The sequence below is a fragment of the Trifolium pratense genome, linkage group LG3 (genome assembly GCF_020283565.1).
Source record: "Trifolium pratense cultivar HEN17-A07 linkage group LG3, ARS_RC_1.1, whole genome shotgun sequence".
In the NCBI taxonomy this organism is placed as follows: Eukaryota; Viridiplantae; Streptophyta; class Magnoliopsida; order Fabales; family Fabaceae; genus Trifolium; species Trifolium pratense.
This window is the reverse complement of record NC_060061.1, coordinates 23005462-23026398: the sequence shown is the minus strand read 5'-3', so window position 1 is coordinate 23026398 and position 20937 is coordinate 23005462. Positions and strand designations below refer to the sequence as shown.

Genomic DNA, 20937 nt, shown 5'->3' with positions numbered 1-20937 from the left:
GATTAAAACTTTGAGACATCGAGGAACCTTCACCAGCAGCCCACGTTGAATTTAACATATCGTCCGGTACAGTAGAACCCCAATGTAGGGGGATATGTTGGGTTTGTTGGGTTTGTTGGGATTCACCGGGGTGGTAAGCATTTTCATTGAACCGCTGAGTTCCCGGTGATTGACATGATTGGTCGTCGAAAAAATTTCGGGTGTATGGCAATGGGGTAAAAAAATTGGATTGGCTATTTGGATATTGGTCGGTAAATGGTTGTTGGGTAAATGGTTGGGATGTATGTTGTTGTTGAGGGGAAAAAGATGGTGGGTCTGGGATATCGGTATGTTGGGTAAATGTATTCTGCTGCACATCAGGACGTGGGCGTGGATCAAATAAATAATGTTCGGAAGAGAGATATGGCATGTTGAACCTTGTATAATCATTCAAGAACTCCGTTGAGTGCATAGGTACACCATCCACCTGATCTCCAACGAGGACACAATTATGACGATTATTCCAGTGTTGGATTTCAACCATAAATTTGGCTGCCCAATCATGAACCGATGATCGCATTGTTGTATTGTGGTAACTCGTCATGACTTGGGGAACGCCCTGAAATCTCGCATGTTGAAATCCAAATTGAAGACGGACCCTGTCGGTCTGATGAAACTCTACAACCTCAAAGTTTATGAGAAATGTGGTTGCTGACCAACATGCAACGTGCTCTGGATATAAGCACTGGCTGACGTCATAAGGAGTCCAATTAAACTGATATTTTTAAAAACAAATTAGAGATTTGTTAGTGTATGAATTTAATTAGTTTAAAAAAAACAAATAAATATTAAGAGAATATATATATTACCTCGTTGTTCCTTAAACGGTCGAGCACGTTTGTTGCGCCTTGTACGTCGTGGTCCGGACCGCCAGAGTACCTTGTTCCGGATGCAACGTACCTAAAATAATATTTTCACGATACGATTAATATCATAGTAAATATACATATTTATTATTAAATTCTAATAGATTGATTCAAAAATAAATAAATTAGTAGATACTTACTTTAGAGCCAATGGCCTATCGGACGCTGGATTTCTAGTTCTCTCGTGGTGAAATTCCCTTATTCGGCAACGTGCCCATGCCTGTAAAAGTAAGGCACATCCTCCTAATGCAGCAAGCCACGCGCGCGTCTGGAAAAAACAGCAAGGAGCATAGCGCCATTCTGAATGGCTTGATGCTTGTGTGATAGCGTCATTTCAAATGGCATGATCTTAGGAAAAGCAGTCTGGTCCAGGGGACACAGAAAAGCAGTCAATGTTGCCATTCAGAATGACGCTATCACATGGCCATGGCGCCATTTCAAATGGTGCTACCCAGTTGGTCTTCTGTCAGAGGTGCATTATGGGAAAAAAAAATTGTGAGGGGGGTATTACGAGAAATAAGAGAGGGAGAGGGGTATATTTTGGGAAAAAAAATCTGATATCTACCCATTACTCATGAGATGTGTCTTGAAAAAGCTTACTATTTTGTTTCATGCAAAAATTATAATCGAGAGAGTTTGTGATTTTCTCCTTGTAAAAATTATAATTGCGTGATAGTCTTAGAAAGTTTGTAATTTTTATTTTTTGTTTCTTGTGTGAAATTTTCACCTGATTCCTTTCTCAACGTATTGATGAGTCTTAACTCAATTAACAAATGTCAAAATTATTAGGTCGAATATATTCCCGATATCTTATAAACCCTTCTAATTTTAATACGGCCATTAATATCTCAAACGTGTGAATGCTCGAGTGCACGAAACTTTGACCAAGCATTTTGGGCGCCCTAAAGTAACTCCGAAAACCTAGAACTGACTTTCTCACTTCTCTCTCCCTCATTTCTCTTTCCCTCATTTCTCTCCCAAACTCCAACAATGGCCGCAACTCAATCTCTCTCCCTCTCCAAACCCTCTCCTCTCTCTCCCCCTCTCACCACCACCCCCCGCTTCTTCTCAAAACCCTCTCTCCCTTCCTTCCTCTCCGAAACCACCCCTCGAAAACCCCTTTTCATCACTTCCTCCAAAAACCCAATTTCCGAAATCATCCTCTCAAACAAACCCAAATCATCTTCTCACAACGACGATGTTTTCATCGACGACGATAAGCCTCGTGAAGAGTGTGGCGTTGTTGGAATCTACGGCGACTCAGAAGCTTCACGGTTATGCTACTTAGCTCTCCATGCTCTCCAACACCGTGGTCAAGAAGGTGCTGGAATCGTCACCGTTAACAATAACGTTCTTCAATCCATCACCGGTGTAGGTCTCGTTTCCGATGTGTTTAACGAATCAAAGCTCGATCAGTTGCCTGGAAATTTGGCTATTGGTCATGTTCGTTACTCTACTGCTGGACAATCCATGCTGAAAAATGTTCAACCTTTTGTTGCTGGGTATCGTTTTGGTTCTGTTGGGGTTGCTCATAATGGTAATTTAGTTAATTATCGTACTTTAAGAGCTAAATTGGAAGAAAAAGGTTCGATTTTTAATACTACTTCTGATACTGAAGTTGTTCTTCATTTGATTGCTACTTCAAAGCATAGACCTTTTATTTTGAGAATTGTTGATGCATGTGAGAAGCTTGAAGGAGCTTATTCAATTGTGTTTGTTACTGAAGATAAACTTGTTGCTGTTAGAGATCCTTTTGGGTTTAGGCCTTTGGTTATGGGTAGGAGAAGTAATGGTGCTGTTGTTTTTGCTTCTGAGACTTGTGCTCTTGATTTGATTGAAGCTACTTATGAGAGGGAAGTGTTCCCTGGTGAGGTTATTGTGGTTGATAATAATGGGATTCAATCGCTTTGTCTTATGTCTCATCCGCAGCCGAAGCAGTGTGTCTTTGAGCATATTTACTTTGCTTTGCCTAATTCTGTTGTTTTTGGTAGGTCTGTATATGCATCACGTAGTCGATTTGGGGAGATACTTGCTACCGAGAGTCCTGTTGATTGTGATGTTGTGATAGCAGTTCCTGATTCTGGTGTTGTGGCTGCTCTTGGTTATGCTGCCAAAGCCGGTGTTCCTTTTCAGCAAGGGTTGATTAGGTCACACTATGTAGGAAGGACTTTCATTGAGCCGTCTCAGAAAATTAGGGACTTTGGTGTCAAGTTGAAGCTTTCCCCAGTTCGTGCTGTACTTGAAGGTAAAAGGGTTGTTGTCGTTGATGATTCGATTGTGAGGGGAACAACATCATCTAAGATTGTGAGGTTGCTTAAAGAAGCAGGTGCTAAAGAAGTTCACATGAGAATTGCAAGTCCTCCGATTATTGGTTCTTGTTATTATGGTGTTGATACACCTAGCTCAGAGGAGTTGATATCTAATAGGATGAGTGTTGAGGAAATAAGGGATTTTATTGGATCGGATTCACTTGCTTTTCTTCCAATTAACAGCTTGCATAATATGTTGGCTGATGACTCTCCTAATTTTTGTTATGCTTGTTTCTCCGGGAAATACCCTGTTGAGCCAAGAGAGCTTAAGGTTAAGAGGGTTGGTGACTTTGTTGATGATGGTTTGAATGGAAGTTTGGAACAAATTGATGGTGGTTGGGTTCAAGCTAACCGAAATACGAAAGAGGTGGATGCTTCTACTGGTCTTTAACAATTGTTACTAACTCTTTCTGATTTTGCAGAGCTTGGGATTTTGTTATTACTCTTTCATAATGTTAAGGGTACCTGTGCTATCTAACCACAGTGGTGAGCTCCATAGAATTCATTCTGATTCTGAAGACCAATGCTTAATAATGTTAATTTCAGATATGTTATTTGGAGCTGTCATTATCTAGAGCTAAGAATAGAGTGACATAAAAACTTTGCATGTTTTCTTGCCTCTTGTTTTTTTGCCTCCACTGTGAGTGAATGTTTTTATATTCCTACAGTTTTGGATATTTCTTTTGCACGTTTTGTCTCCATCTTTTCTTTTGTAATGTAACATACTTTTGTTTTTTTGGTTGATGAAAGAAAGAGCAATCATAATTAAACAAACGCAACTTCATGTTTACTTTGTTAAATAAAATGAACAGTTGAAAAATATCACTATTGCTTGTTCAAAGTTGTCTATATTGGCCAACATAAGTTAGCTCACATGGTTCATATCGACGCGAGTTTAACTTTTGCTGCCGGCATGAGCACCTTGATGAGCCATTGAGATTCAAGTCACCCAAACGTCCGGCCCACTGGATCGCTAATCTAGTTTCGGGGTCAGTTCTGACATTAAGTGGTTCCAACCCTCTCCCGGTCGGGGATCGAACCGTGGTCCTTCTTACAAGTCCAGCACCAATGACAACTAGATCGAAACGTTTTCTTTTTTGATAAAAAGGTTTTCTACATTTCTTTATAGTTTCTACCTTTCAGGAACTGATTTTGCAATAAATTGCAATTTCTATAGGAGTACTGTTTTTCCCTCAAAACAATCAATGTGTCCTTTTACCGTCATTGCTACAATTTCCCTTTACTGTTGGTTGAAAAGTACAGGCCAAAATTCACAATTTTTGTGAAATTTCCCTTTAACTATTGTCATCATGTCTTAATTCTCAATACATATTATATAGTCACTGTTGTGTACTTTTTGTATGGTTTTATTTTATGTACTTAATGTCAACTTTTTTTTTTTTGTGACTAAAAGTCAATTATTTACATTTTTTTTCTCAAGTAATTTAATGACTAGATTCACGCACATTAAATGTTTAGAAGTGGTTAATCTAGAATTCGAACCCTACTTCTTGATAAAATGTCCTTGCAGCTATTAACTGAGCTGGATTAACAGGATACCCTAATGCGCACTGATGAAAATATAACGATAGACATAACAGGCGTATACTTGGTTTTCACGTTCTTTTCTTGCACATTCACATTAGGATTTATTCAGGAAAACACCTTAATGCTTCACATTAGGATTTGTTCAAGAAAAAAGCAAGTTTGTAACGTTATCACTTATCCCTCTCTCATAAACCCCACAATTTATTCAAGTCATCCTTTGAAATAATTAATACAGTAGCCTAATAAGAAACCAGCATAAGAAACATTCTAGGAAATTGTTGCTTAATCATGCGTTATTACTGATGCATCCAGATAAGGATCTGGATCTGGATAGTTTCAACTCGACCTTTTTTCCTTCTTCCTTGAATGAAAGCAATATTTGTCTATTACCGAAATGTGAAAAATATGTCTTCTATGAAAGATATGCGACCCATTTCTCTTTACAATGTTTTGTACAAGGTGGTGTAAAAACTCCTTGCAAACTATTTGAAAGAGTGCCTTGATAAGTGTGTGGCAGAGGAACAATTGGCGTTTGTTAAAGGAAGATCGATTCTTGATAATGCTTTGATTGTTATATAGAGGTAATTCATGCTCTAAAACGCAAAACTACAGGCACTAGAGGGGAACTAGCTCTCAAAATATATATATAAGTAAGGCTTATGATAAGGTGGATTAAGGTTTTTTTAGAGGCGTGCTTGAAAGGTTGGGGTTTGATGAAAAGTGGATACACTATATGATGATGTGTGTGAGTTCAGTTAAGTATTTGGTGTGAGTGAATTTTGAGAAGGCTGACCCTATTTTTCCCGATGAAGGTTTAAGGCAAGGATATTCGCTCTCTCTATACCTTTATATTTCCAACGAAAGGGCTGCCGACACTTATTAGAAAGTCGGTGGCAAGAAGTGATATACACAGGGTGAAGATATGTAGAGGGGCACCACCGGTATCTCATCTCCTTTTTGGTGATGACTGTTTTTTATTTTACAAGTCCAATCTAGATGAGGATGCTTCTCCTAAAAATTTATGAAGCAACATTTAGCCAAGAAATCAATATGGCCAAATCGAAAGTTTATTTTGGGTCGAAACTTAAGTAAGGCTGCCTAAGAGGATTTGTAAAAAAATATGGGAGTTAGGCATGTGTTGCACATACCTAAGCTTGTCGTCTATAGTAGGAAGAAGCAACAAAATATTTTTGCCTATGTAAAGGACCGAATTTGGAAACGTGTTAAGAGGAATGCTACGCACACACGCTCTAGCACTCTCTTTTGGAAACCCGCTCAACTATTGGTCCACGTCGCCGTTTTAAAAAAATATCGTGATAGGCAACTTGTTGTGCTGGTTAATATATTTTATATATTTTTTTAAAATGTAGTCTTCTTCTAATTATTGACTTCGTCACCAACATTAAGTTGAAGCAATCTCTTAGCGGCATGGTTGTCTTGTCAACCTCGACAAAATCATGGGAACTGAAGAAGAGGCAATGACATCCTTTACACTTGAGATTAGGTAATGAAAAAAAAACTAGTTGAAAAATCGTTACAATGTTGAAGCTGAAGAACATAGATTTTGCGCGTGTGATGGATGGCGTGTGTTTAAACGTTTGTCCATAGCATTACTCAACGCATTAATTCATGGGGAGGCCGACTATTGTCCAAGGCGGGTAAAGAGGTGATGATCAAGTCCGTCCTGAGTATCTATCTTATACCGGATACAACAACAAAGGAGATTGAGCGGATAATTAACTCATTTCGGTGGGGTGGAGGAACGAGTATTAAATGGTTGGCTTGGGATCGTATGGTGTACCCAAAAGGGTTTAGTGGTTTGAGATTTCAAAATCTACAATTGTTTATTATGATATTGGTAGCCAAACAAGGTTGGAATTTTAAAACAAAATCGGAGTTGCAAAGATTTACAAGGCGATATATTTTCCTAATTCCTCTCTTTTTGATTCACATATTGGTAGTAACCCAATTTTTTTAAAAAATTGAATACCTTATTTTTTTTTTGTATTTTATTGACCACTTGAACTTATATCATAAACAAAAGACTAATAATATAATAGGATATAATTATACCAAATCTTGAAGAAGTTCCTGCAATTAAAAGGCCTTTATGTCGGTATGTGGAGAACGAATGGGTTTTTCTACGGTTCCAATTACAATTAAAACAAAATAAATTTAAATATAAAAAAATTGTCAGAAGTGGGATTTGAACCCACGCCCTCTCTCGAAGACCAGAACTTGAGTCTGGCGCCTTAGACCACTCGGCCATCCTGACTTATATTTAATTTTTCAGGTGTTTACAATATATTACTAAATAATTACTAATTTCAAAAAATTGTAACTATGTTGTTCAACTTTTCTTTTTGATCAACAAAAATTCAATTCATTTCATTCAAATGCCAATAAAGGAAGAATACAACAAAAAACATAATCAAACAATTGACGGTGATCATAGCAATCGACCGCCATAGTTAGATAATGAGCAGCTATATTCACTTGTTGTCGAATAAACTTAACCTCAAAGTTTACACTAGACTCAATCAATTGTCTAATATTAGAAATAATAACATGATACTCAGACTCTCTATAACTCTTAGAATTGATAGCAGTGATAGTAAGTTGTTAATCACTCTGGGAGAGAACTCCATGAAGGATAATTAGTTGCCTTATACATTGCATTGCCTCCCATAGAGCAGTAATTTCTCAATCGTGTATCCTCATAACAGTTGGACACCAAAGGAAGTTGTTCTTCGAACTTGATCAAAGCTGCATCAATGTCGTACACATGCATACTGGATCGGCGAAGTTTGATGCACTGTTGTTAGAATTTGTCCTCCCTTTTATGCTCTTGTGCAGTCCGCCAATCATGCCAAGTTGAATTTTTACATGATCATAATTTTTTTTACCAACATGATAGTTATTCTTAGCATAGTGTGAATATCTATTATCAATTTATCATCTTCTGGTATTTTTTATTTTATAAGTGATTTTAATTGAGCAATTGTGTATAGGTGATTTAAGAACTGTACATTTTAGCCTTTTCAATTATTTCTCTTAATGGTCATTGATTTTGAGTCAGACAAGGAGGACGTTCTTATTTTCACCAAATTTGAATAAAAATAGAAAGTGATAAAATTCATTATAAAATTATGCAATTCTAGTAGTTGTAGTCTTGTAGACATAATTGCGTTTGATATATCTAATTTTAAATTAATTAAAAGAACTCAATTAAATATAATACGGACGAGCAATTTCTTTGCGTTAATCAGCTTGGGATTGAGTTTGGCCCTCATGGTCATGGCTGAACTATGGGTATTCTCAGAATCCTTCAAGTTGCTTGGAATGAAGGCTTTCGTCTTATATCTCTTGAGTCTGATTCGGCAATAGCAATTTCTATGATCAATTAAAGTTGCTCTGCACCACACCCTTGTTCGTTGATTGTTTCCCTCCTAAATTGCTTTAGGAGGGAGGAATTGCAAGTTCATGCCTCTCACATTTATAGGCAAACAAACTAGATTGCTGACTGAATTGCAAGTTATGTGCTTTCATTATCTACGGGTTTCCATCTTCTCCAACACCCTCCCCTAGGATGTGTTAATTTCTTATGAAAGGATATTGCCAACATTTACTTTAATCGTCGTGTGCGTTTATAATTCGGCCTAATAGCCTTCCTCTGAGGGAAAAAAAAAACTCTATCATTGTTGATAATTATTATTATTAATGTAATAAATATTATGTAAGTTATGATCCATGTAGTAGCCACCTAATGAAATAAGACTTGGTGTGGTTGTTGAGAAAAATTATGCAAATTCAACAAACAAAAAAATGTTTAGAATGCATACCATTTAATAATGTATCCCTTTTTTTTGGTACATAATAATAATGATGTATCCCTTAGAAACCTAACTTCTGTGATCTTTTCAAAGTGGGTTAGAAATTGTTGGTAGAAGAAACTTTGTTTAAAGTCATATAGAATAGGAGAAAGTCTTGTGTGGCACAAGACTTGGACACAACATTTGAAAAGAAAATAAAAAAAAAAGATAGAAAATAAAATAATTATTGAAATAATTAAATTATGTGCAATATTAAAATAATTATTAAATGATGTGCAATGCCTAAATTATTATTTAAGGTTATGTGTGACCACTAAAATATTTCTCATAGAATACATGAGAAGATATGAATCAGAATACAATCCTTATCACTGAATTATTGTTTCTGGCATTAAATTGATGCATTGAACCTTGGCTTCAATTAGTCCTTACTACCAAACGGGTTTGAATTGGAAAACAATAAAATCGCCATTCTTTACCAAAAAATAGAAGTTTGTAACACTTCATCTAAATGTTATCATAAAACAAATCATGTTCAAATAATGCTTACAATTTCAGATATGTACTGAAATTAAATATGAGCTATAATAATTTAAATATAAGACATGAATTAGGACTTGTATATTGACTTTGTGATCGAGCTTGACAGGCACTGTGAATCGAACTTACAAGTTACAACCATAAGAACTATGGAAAACTTCTGTAAATATGTGAAACTGAGTGCAATGAAACAGCAATAGATAATATAAACAACCATCTGCAGGACCCTGAACCCAGCCTACTGCTTTAATTCATTCTTTGAGTTGGCGTTACCATTCTGCTGTTGTTGCTGCTGCTGCTGCTGCTGTTGATGTTGTTGAATATGAATGTTTTGCTGAGATGTAGGAGGCTGATGCTGTTGTTGGAACATCATAGAGTTGCCAGAATGTTGCTGAATCATGCAGCTAGAAGGATGTGACTCCCCATTCAGCTCAGCTGTAGCTATCTTCAGTCTTTGAACCTCAGCAGTAAGCGCCTCATTCAGAGCTATTAGATGAGGATACACGGATTAGAAATAATAAAAAAAAAACAATCAATGAATTCCTACTGCTAGGTCTACATAGTTATAGTGATACAAGTGACGACTACTAGTGATTGTTGTATCGATAGTCAACTTTATTGGCGATGAGTTCGGAGCTACCGTGATTTTGTGAAACTTTAAAGTGTAGTTTTTGCCAAAATCAAGATGGCCCACCATTATTCTCTCACCGCCAATCCAAACATACACTGATAGTATGTTCGTTTCCACGTTGGTGTGGGGGTAGACGCATGTTTACTGAACTCTACTAGTTGTAGCTGTTATGCCACCGAGGTTTCTTTCCCGGTCTTCAAACCAAACATACACATACACTTGCACCAAGTGTATGTTTGTTAAACTTAAAAGCCTTGGTAAAAATCCACAGTGGGAGAGAAGCTACAACAAGTAGAGTTGAGTAAAAGCACGTCTACCTCCACACCAACGTGGAAACAAACACGCCACAAGTAATGTAACCAAAAAAAGCATACACCAAGTAACCTAATAAAGAAAAGCTAGCTGCCACATGATATTTTTTAGCTCTCCCCAAGAAATTTGAACGGGAATAAATATGGAGCAGCTTAAACAGCTAAACATAAGCAATGGAATAAAAAGCAAATTCCCTCAGCAATGCTCATTCCATAAACAATTTTATTTTTCTCATAGTGTACTGGTTTTTAGAAGAGTTTATCTACTAATTTTATCTCTTTAATTCCTATAACCCTCCTTCAAAGACTAAACAAATGACTTCATCTTGTACTTAAACTCAACTTAATAATTAAGCAAACTGGAACAGCAAGAATGAAACTTCTAACCACACTTGGGTCATAGAAATTTTGGTACCATGTCAAGATTTTACATTCTTAAAACCTTAAGCAGATACTTAAAAGCTTCAAATGCTGTTATGTCTAAAATAAAAGGCTCCTTAAAATACAATAAAATCTATGCATCTATAAATTTTCGGCTTGTAAGTTTTCAGCCAGAAACATAAAATTAGTTACAATGTTGCATTGTATGATCATCCATTTAAAAAAGATAGATAGAAAAGAGTGACAAAAATACCATCTCGGAGTTTTGCCTGTTGTTCCATAGATTGAAGGCGGAACTTCAACTCACTATTTTGGTTAGTGAGTCCAACAGAATCTCTCTGCATTCACACAACAACGGTAGTAATAAAATTAGAAAGAAAAATAAACACTACGCTTAAATTACCAAACTAAAACTTACATTTACGAACATAAATAAAGAAATAAATTTAGGTTCCCACCTGCAACAGAGTAAGTTGTGCAGAAAGTGTAGTAGCTTCGGTCTGCAGAGTCTGAACCTTGTGTTCTAGCTCTGAAATGTAACGCATCTTGCGTTCTTTGGATCGTGCAGCCGATTGCCTATTAGCCAAAATCCTGAAATACCCCACAAAATATCTCAGTTAAAACTAACCATCCATGTTAACATTACCATATAAGACTTTGAATAATTCAACTACGTTACAGCACCTACCTCTTAGCACGCTTTGGATCAGCCATAGCAATCTCAGCAAGTTTTTCATTAGCCATAATTTTCTTCAATTCCGGCCCACTAAACTCACCGTTCCCAAACTCCAAACTAAAAGCTGCCGAATTCCCATCGCCCGAATTACCCGGAGAAACCAATCCTCCAGGCGAAGGTGGTAGCTTAAACGACTCATCATTAAAATTCAACTTCCCGATAAAACTATCCATCGACACACTCCTATAATGTCTACTAGTAGGTGCAATATCACCTCCAGCACTTCTCTTCATCCCTTCCCTCCTCTGAATACTATCCCCACTCTCATTAACACTACTTTCAGCTTCATTATCACTACTATCACCACCACCATTCGTCTTCGTTCCACTTGCTCTACTATCCAAATCATCGCGATTATTATTATCAACCGCGACATTTTTGTCATCGGTCCCAGACGAGTTAATTGCATCAATATTATCCAAATTCATATAAGCAGAGAAAAGATCATCCACAACTTCACCTTCAGGAGATAAAGATTTCTTCTCCTCCACATTACTATGTTCAAATTCTCTTTTCACCACCGACGAATTAGGTTTACCAATTTCTCTTCCTCTGAGAGGAATCAACGGCGGTGAAGACTGCAAAACAGTTGAAAATCCAAACGGAATATCACTGTTGGAACGACGGTGCGATTTCCGAGGCGGTAAAGAAGGGTTTCTAGCAAACGGTGGTAACGGAGAGTGAGAAGTGACGTCACGATCTTCCATAGACACGTCAGCGTTGTTATTATTGTCAGAAGATTCACGAAATGAACAAGGGCTAAGAGGTGGAAGAGAATCGAGAGAGAAAAAAGACGGTTGAGAGAGTGATCGAGTGTGTGAAGGTGTAGGACTAGTATTATGAGAAGACATTTGCGTCGTCCGTGAAACCGGGATCTGAGAGTATGGTGAAATAGGCGGGATCTGATGTGGGTGTGATGGTGGCATACCTGCCCTTTGATTATGATGCTGATTTCTACCAACGGTTCTCATTTGTGAGGAATTAAACTGTGGTATACTTAATTGTTCCATATGATTATTCAGTTGTTGTTGTTTCATAAAAGATGAAGCAGAAGAAGAATGAAGTCTCTGAAGCATTTCATTGTTACCATCTTCACTATCTCCCATTCTGTTACCACTAATTAATTACCGGTTTAATCAATAACCGTTGATTAATCTGCAATGAGTGAAAGAATAACAAAATGATTAAGAATTAAGAATCAAGAACAATAAACTGAGATAGATAAGATACACTTACCTCATTGAGAACAAATAGATTAATAGTGGCGTTTGGTAGAGTTAACGTTGTTGTTGTTTGGCGGAAATGTCGAAGAAGCAGGCGCTTATTGCGGAATAAGATTCACTGTGTAGACAAAGAAGAGGAAGAAGAAAGAAGAAGAAAAACAAAGGCTCACACACAGACACACACAGTGTCTTTTTTTATTTGTTTTTTTTATTTTTTTAATTTTTGTTTGTTTTCTCTCTCTACTTTTGGGAGGATGACTATTAGTACTACACGGATTTCATGACTACTACGCGTGAATTTAATAAGAATTTCATTTGAGTGTAATTTGAATTTGGTTTGCATTTCAATTTCATTCCGACCTCATTTGTTTTTGCCATACGGCAGGTTTTGCTAATTTCTTCCCTATACCCCGCGGTTTATTTACTTAACTCTCTTTTTTAGACCAAATGCATTTAAGAGTTTTTTAATTGTGTAAGGGTACATACATACTCATACTCAGGTATCTAAATATAGAAATTTAATATTTAATAAAATATAAAATTTAATGTTTAAAAAATTGAATTTACAAGTTTTAAGATAATATTTTTACATTTCAATTTTTAAGATTGACGTTAATATTTTTCTTTTTAATTTTATATTTGTAAGAGTTATTCTTTAAATTAAATATTTTTAGATAATAGTTGAGCTTTTTAAATTTTTTAAGTAATAAATTGGTCAATTATGTTTCTAACGTATTGTATCGTTATCCTTCTGGTTAATTTTTGATATCTTGTTACACTGTGACCTTTAGACTATGGTTGGATTGATGATACATAATTGAACGGAGCGAAATGAAATAAAATGAAATGGAGTGGGACGAAATAGAACATAAACTTCATTCCAGTGGCGGAGTTAGCCCAAAAAATTGGGACGGACCGCTACAAATATAAATTGAACATACAAAAAAATAATTAAAAAAAAAAGACATATTATATTGAGGATGTGTCTAATATGGATATCTTAAAAATAGTCAAAAGGTGGACCATTACCATTTTTAATAAATAAATTTTAAAAATATATTATGAAATATATTTTATGTCAATTCATGTGTAAACTTAATACTTATTGTTTGGACAATTTTATAAAGTGGTTGTATTCCATCTCATACACCCCAAATTGGAGGGGAAGAAAAATGAGAGAAAATGGTGGAATAAGATTGAATGAATATCATCATATACCACTTCATTCCACTCAATTTTAAAGAATTCAAACAATGGAACGTCTCTCCATACCACTATATACCACTTCATTCCATCTCACACCATCAATCCAAACAAAACCTTAATGTTAACTTTTACCATGATAGATATGTTGATGAAAAAGACACTGAACGAGATTAATTTAAAAGGTAATTGTGTAATAAATTTTTGTATCGAAAAATAACCGAAATGATAACAGCGTAACAAGTTAGAAATTTGAAGACATTTAACTGTTACAAACGTAAAACATAAAGAAAATTAAATGCATTTGCCCTTCTTTTTACTAAAAATATATATATTTTTTAAAATAACATAGTGACAAGAAATTTCAAAACGAACATAAAACATAAAGAACATTAAATGCATTTGCCCATCTTTTTACTCAAAATAAACTTTCTTTTTTATTTTTTTGGGTCAAGTAGCTTAGTTACTAGAAATTTCACTTTAAAGGTAAATAAAATGAATTTTTGGGGTTCGAACCCTAACTCTGCACATAAAATATGATGTCTTTATCAATTGAACTAAGTTTACGAAGACTATTTTATCTTTAGAAAATGATTTTCTTTGTCTTAATTAGGGATGACAAAAAAACTCAAACCCGAGAGACCCACCCAAACCCAAACCCAAGTCAACGGGCGAAACCTGATTGATTTGACTGAGTTTGGGTTCGGGTGACACCCGATAATATGGGTGTGGGTTCGGTATCAGTCAAACTCACACCCGAAACTCATACACTCACCCGAAATATTTTATAATTACCTAATTACCACCCATAGTTTCCCTCAATTTCCTTGGAAGACCTTAATTTTAGTTGTAATTTAATTTTTTGATAGTCTATGTTGTAATTTCTTGAAAGTTTATGTTTGAATTTCTTTGGACGACATTAATTTTAGTTGTAATTTAATTCAAAGTCTATATTTGAATTTAATTTATTAAATTTGCAAATTATTTTCAAATGTGCTGCGGGTTTGAGTTTGGGTGAAAAAATCAAACCCAATAGGTGTGGGCGTAGGTGTTGTTTTGTGACCCGAACATCCTTTGAGTTTGAGTTTGGATTTGAGTGATGATTTCGGGTGTGAGTTTGGTAAATATCAACCCGCATCCATAAGCGCCCATTACCATCCCTAGTCTTAATTTTGACATTTTACTTCGCGCGTATACTTAAACATTAGAATATTAAAAGGAACACGCCCACAGTATTTTTTTTTTATTTCCTTTGTTACTTTTTATTATTTTCTGTGGGCCAATTTCTACTGAATATTTTGCTTTTAGAAGGAAATAAAATAAAAATCCCATTTAATTCTTTTTCTTACCAATTTCTTTTTGTCTTTTACTATATGCTTTAATTTGCAATTTTATGACCATTTGGGTATTTCTTTTATGAATTCTTGTTACATTTTAATTTTCTAAAATAAACCATGAAAGGTTTCCAATTTGGTATGGGTGGGGATAAAGGTTTGTTCAGATTCTTGCTTCGGATGATTCTCCGGTCTACGAAATTTTTCTTGCTTCGGATGATTCTCCGGTCTACGAAATTACTTTTTTTTTGGTAAAACGAAATTACTTTTGATGTTGACATAAATAGTTGAAGTATATATGGCGCGCTCGTAACGCTTGTATTTGAGAAAATAAGTAACTCAATCTGATCTTAACTTGTTTCAACTGCTTTAAACATGCTACAAGACTATAACTAGTGTTGTAATGCTTTTGATTCAACACTTGGGAAAAACCATTCGTTAATTGGTTGAAGTGCAACATTGACACAACTTCATTCATAAGTGAGAAGAAGTTTTGCATCGGAGTTTACTTTCGAGATAGCTCGGGCTCCTTTGTCCAAGTTCATACAATGATTTTTCCTTTCAAAGTCTCAGCCCTTGAATGTGAAGCCACCACTTTGAAGCATGTCGTTCTTCTAGCTTTATCTATGACTTTGATAGGGTTATTTTTAAAAGTGATTATCAACAGATTGTGAATGCTTTGAGGAATGATTGTATATATGAGAATGAACTAGAAACTCTCTTATCTTCTTGGTCTTTACTTCACTCTAATGCTATAGTTGCCAATATAATTTTTGCTCCTGACAAGCCAATAGAGTTGCTCATAACTTTACTAGAGCATCTCTATTTCAGTGTAGTCTTATTCAGTCGTGTTTTTTCTATTAATTTTGAAGAAATGCAATGAGTTATTGTTGCTTAAAATAAATTGCAATATAAAAAAATATATATCATCAATAACAAAATAAATTTTCTTAAACAATAACCAACCAAAGAAAAAGTGTTTTTAGGTGGACAAGTTTGCCACTGACATAAATGATGGTGTTGGTTTCCTATGGTCCTCTAGGAGAACATATCATACTTATGTCATTCACAAGTATATATATATATATATATATATATATATATATATATATATATATATATATATATACTTTAAGATATACGCACATAAATTGCCAAAATATGTAAAGTATTAAGCATGAGGAATAATTGATTGAAATTAATTAACTTCGCAATTCATTAAAATACTACTCAAAGATTACATGGTTCAAGCAACATATAATTAAAATTCTCTAGAGATTCAGTCTAAGAAATTTAGCCAAACATAATGAAATTAGGAATTACACAGATGAAATGAGATGAAATCATGGTAAAATATGAATTAGATATGCTTCCACACTTGATTCATAGCTTGAATTCACCTTCTTTAGACTTGCTATGAGCTTCAAATCACCACTTTTGCATAAAATTTTGTAACCCCTTTACAATAACAAAGAAACCCTTTTATAGACAAAATCTAGATTTGAATTCTGCACCACGCGCCAACCACCATCTCACAACTACACCACATGCCAGATTTCCTGCACTGTGCGCAGAAACCAAGAATGGAACCTCTTAAATCACTTACTAACAGAACGTGAACTAAACCGCCGCCACAAAGAACCCTAGTGCGGTGATGAAAGTCTTACACAACTACTACTCTCCAAAATGCGAACCAAAACCACCAAGAAGCTTTACAAACTAACAACGACGACAGAACTACAATGACGACGAATGGAGAGACACCGGAGGAAAATAGCTAAACTAACCCCGAAGCAATTGACAACGGCGCGGAGAAAGCTTTTGTCGCGCCAACACTCCTTAAGTATACATCAGGGCGGATGATAGGGTTACAAATGAAGGGATGCGTGCAAAGAGAGAGGGTAGACGACTTGACAATGGTGGTTCAGCAGAATGATTCTACATCATATTTTTCTTGCTTATTTTGTAATACATTATAGTTTTATAAATTAAAAAAAATTAAATAAGTAATTAAATAATATAAATAAATATTCTTGACATTATTAAATAAACAATTTCAAATTTCTTATAAAAATTATGAGCAAATAAATAACGCTATTACATATATGTTAGATAAGTTAAATAAACATATGAGATATCTTATATATAAATAATTAAATTATCATCACAAGAAAATTGGTATTCCTATATTTTTAATAATTACTTTAAATATTCTAATTTTTTTTGAGGAATTTTTTTTAGATTAATAAATTGCAAAAATACCCTTTTGAGAAAATATGTATATATTTAAAAATTAATTATTAATTATTTTATTTTTAATTTAATATCAAATTATTTTATTGTTTATATCTTTAATTTTAAAATATATTTTATAGGATAAATCAATAAATTAATTTTTTATCTCATTCTATCAGATTTTAACCCAACTCACACTCAGAATAAAATTTTCTATTTTATGATTATGTACCAAAAAAAAAAATTGTTATTAACTTTTTTTTTGAACCAAACAAACTTACTGCATTTCATTAATTATCAAAAGTTCAATACATGAAGGAATAATCTCAAATCTATGGAAACTAGTCCGGAATTGTTATTAACTTAGAAAATACAATATCATGTTTTGTCTCTTATCTTTACTATCAATCGGACGTTAAAATTTATATTTTTCTTATTAAAATTTGAAACAAACATACATTTTAAATTGGATCGTCTCTGTTTTGGTTTTTCACCACCAATTGAATCTCGTTCGGGGGTTAGTTCTGATATCAAATGGTTCCAATTCTCTCCCGATCGTAATTGTGGGGGATCGAACCGCGATCCTTCCTACCAAGTTTAATGTCAATCACCACTAAACCAACTAACTGTGGATTGAATTGACTTGAATCTGTTTCAAAGAGATGGGATTAAAAATAAAAAGGGAGGGAGCAGTGGAGGACCCAAGGGTTACCTTCAATCCTGGCATAATGAAGGGTGGTGATTTGCAGGCCCCCGTGATATATTACTATGTTTTCGCAATTTATTTATTTTAAAGGTGCAATTTATTATTTGTAGTCCCATTCTTTGTCTTAATCACTTTCTCTTTCTCATGAAGTATTACGACGTGTCATCTTCTATAGCTTTCACATCCTACACGTGGCCTTGGCCCTGGCCCATGGTTCTTCAATATAGGCCATTATCCACTTTATTAAATCAAAATAAGGGCACAAACATGGCCCTCGTAGTTATACCAAGCTCATATAAGTCATACACCGTAGAATAATCCCTTATTTTTGTCACTTAAAAGTTTAGACCTTTCTCCTCTTTGTTTTGGTACCAATTTTGTTGATAAGCAGTGCCGGCTCCGATATTTTGGAGGTCCAGGGCAAATAATAAAAATGAACCCCTAATAAAAAATACAATTTTTTTTTACAAAAAGAACATCATTTGTTTAAATTGTAAATAATGTTAATAACATCAAAAATAGTTATTTTTATGTGTAACTGACATAAAAAAAATAAGAGTCATATTCCGCAATATTGAAATTGAAACGATAAATAAAAGATTAACAGATTATTAATAAATAAAATTAACATTTACACAACAAATAGAATAAATAACAAAATTGATAGTGTCTTAATGATCTAAAAAAAATTGACAGTGTTTTGATGATCTAAAAAAAAATTGATAGTGTTTTTTCATAAAAATTACAATTTAATTTTATAAATTAATTCTTTATTTTCATAGAATTTTTTCAAAGAAATAACAAAATGTGGTTTTTTTTTTATATAGATAAAGTAGTAGAGTTATTTATGAGTTATAAAGTTATTTTATTTATAGAAAAAATCATCATCTTGTAAAAAGAAATAATTTTTGAATTAGGTTGATTTATAATTTTTATGGTGGTATTGATTGTGATTTGTTGAAAGTTGATCTATTTAAATAAAACAAACAAAAAATTGCCAACCAAAAAGTGTCAAAGCTAGGAATTGAACCCAATCCCACTTACTTCCAAGTGAGCTAGAAATTGCACACTAACCAACTGAGCTACCATAAATTCATGTAAATAAAATCTCAGCACAAATACTTAACCAATTAAATTTAACATGATGGGCCAAAAAAAATTTTGAGGCCCCAATTTTTTGGGGGCCCTGGGCTCGGGCCCTGCTTGTCATGGCCCAAAATCGGGCCTGTTGATAAGGTTAAGTGAAGACCTTTCTATCTTTTTTGTTTTTTATAGTTAGTATCTAATTCACTGAACCGTCTAATCTGATTCGGGGTAAGATTTGACATTAAATAGTTTCAACCTCTTTCGATCGCAGTTGTGGAATCGAATTATAGTTTTCCCTATTAAGTTTAGTGTCAATCATCACTAAATCAAACGATTGACCATACATTTCTCCCTAGTACGTAATATGAGAAAAAATTATTTTTTAAATACATCAAAAGTTGTGGTGGATGTTATGGTGAAGGTTGAGATGAGAAGGGCATAGAGGAAGAGATTTGGAATGGTTGAGGATAAAAGAGAGATGAAAGTGTAAGGATGATGAGAAAAGAGAGAGCGTATGAGAGAGAAGAGAGTGAAAAAAAATTTACAAATGAAAAAAATTGGAAAGACAATCATAAAATCAATCAATTGTTTGCATAAACCAGTTGTTTGCATAAACCAGCATAAAACCAGCCAATTGTTATATTATATCTAAACTAGATGTATCAATAGTCTAAAAATTGAAATTGGAGGCAGCACAGTACAAAATTTACTCCTTTATTTTCACCGGTAAAAAAGATTGAAGGGTGAAGATTGATTAGACGAGGAGAGAAAGGAGGTGCAAACCATGGATGTTTGAAGGAACAAACTAGCAAGCGCAGCCTATCAGTGCCTTCATCACAATCACATGGTTTCTATGAGACTATTTTTAACACTCTTAATTCAATACTGATGATTACTCACCTCATCTTGCATTTATTTAGGGGTGTTGTTGGATGATCATCTTTCAAAAGAAAGCATTTCTGACTATATAATCCTTGCTCATCTCAGGTTCTATTATTTATTTTTTTAATAATTATTTAGTGATGCATTACTTATTGGTTTTCTAATTTTGCTGGATTGATTTTCACAACTTTCTGTTGAATTATGTTCACTATGATTATGTCAATCTTTATTATATCTCTTCAATTTTAACAACAATTATTATTACTTTTTTTTTTTGAGTCAAGTAGTCTGGTGGTTAAAATTTCAGTTTTAACGTGAATACGTGAAATATCTTGAGATCGAACTCAGAGTCCTGCATATATAATGCGAAAGGTCATTATTTATCCGTCATTCCTTCATGTATAATCTATTACCTTAATATATTAAAATCGATTACCACACCAAAATTACTAATTTATCCTTGTTACTTTTAACCACATTGCAAGTTTTATATCTTTCATTGTAATTTCACTAAAAAAATATAAGATTTGTACAAAAAAAAAGGAATATGAGATAAATACAAAAAAAATATTAATATATTAAAATCGATTACCACCAAAGTTACTAATTTATCCTTGTTACTTTTAACCACATTGCAAGTTTTATATCTTTCATTGTAATTTCACTAAAAAAAATATAAGATTTGTACAAAAAAAAAGGAATATGAGATAAATACAAAAAAAAATATAGAAAGAATATAAGATAAATACAAAAAAAAAGATGATATAGAAAAAAAATTTAGTCAATAAAAAAAAAAAAGAATATAGAAAAAAATAATAACTAAGAAGAAACCACATAAAAATAAGAATAAATAAATTTAAAAAGTAATCTATAAAAAAAAAACATAAACAATATTTTTCATAAAAAAAACATAAACAATATTAATTACTACCAAATTTACTACTAACCACTAATAAAGATATAATAAAGTTTTATTTTTTTGACTTAATAATATAATAAAGTTAATTAGTACTGTATCAAATAAAATTTCTAATTTCTTTTTTATTAAAAATGTATACGAGACTATTATTTGTC

The 20937-nt window shown here is 33.8% G+C and overlaps 2 protein-coding genes and 1 non-coding gene across 3 annotated transcripts; 1 reads left to right on the top strand and 2 right to left on the bottom strand.

Moving 5' to 3' along the window:
• Positions 1-1732: 1732 nt before the first annotated feature.
• LOC123915813 (amidophosphoribosyltransferase, chloroplastic-like) lies at positions 1733-3881 on the top strand. Its single transcript, XM_045967061.1, has one exon. It carries the CDS (start codon positions 1896-1898, stop codon positions 3603-3605), a length of 1710 nt encoding a protein of 569 aa, XP_045823017.1. The 5' UTR covers positions 1733-1895; the 3' UTR covers positions 3606-3881.
• A 3072-nt stretch (positions 3882-6953) lies between these two features.
• TRNAL-CAA lies at positions 6954-7037 on the bottom strand. Its single transcript has one exon. It is a non-coding gene; the product is annotated as a tRNA-Leu (tRNA).
• A 2007-nt stretch (positions 7038-9044) lies between these two features.
• LOC123913993 (bZIP transcription factor 29-like) lies at positions 9045-12758 on the bottom strand. Its single transcript, XM_045964946.1, has 5 exons — positions 12431-12758; positions 11147-12349; positions 10917-11049; positions 10712-10796; positions 9045-9621 (listed from the first exon to the last, which is right to left on the bottom strand). The coding sequence occupies exons 2-5, from the start codon at positions 12298-12300 to the stop codon at positions 9374-9376; spliced, it is 1620 nt and encodes a 539-aa protein (XP_045820902.1). The 5' UTR covers positions 12301-12349; positions 12431-12758; the 3' UTR covers positions 9045-9373.
• Positions 12759-20937: the final 8179 nt, after the last annotated feature.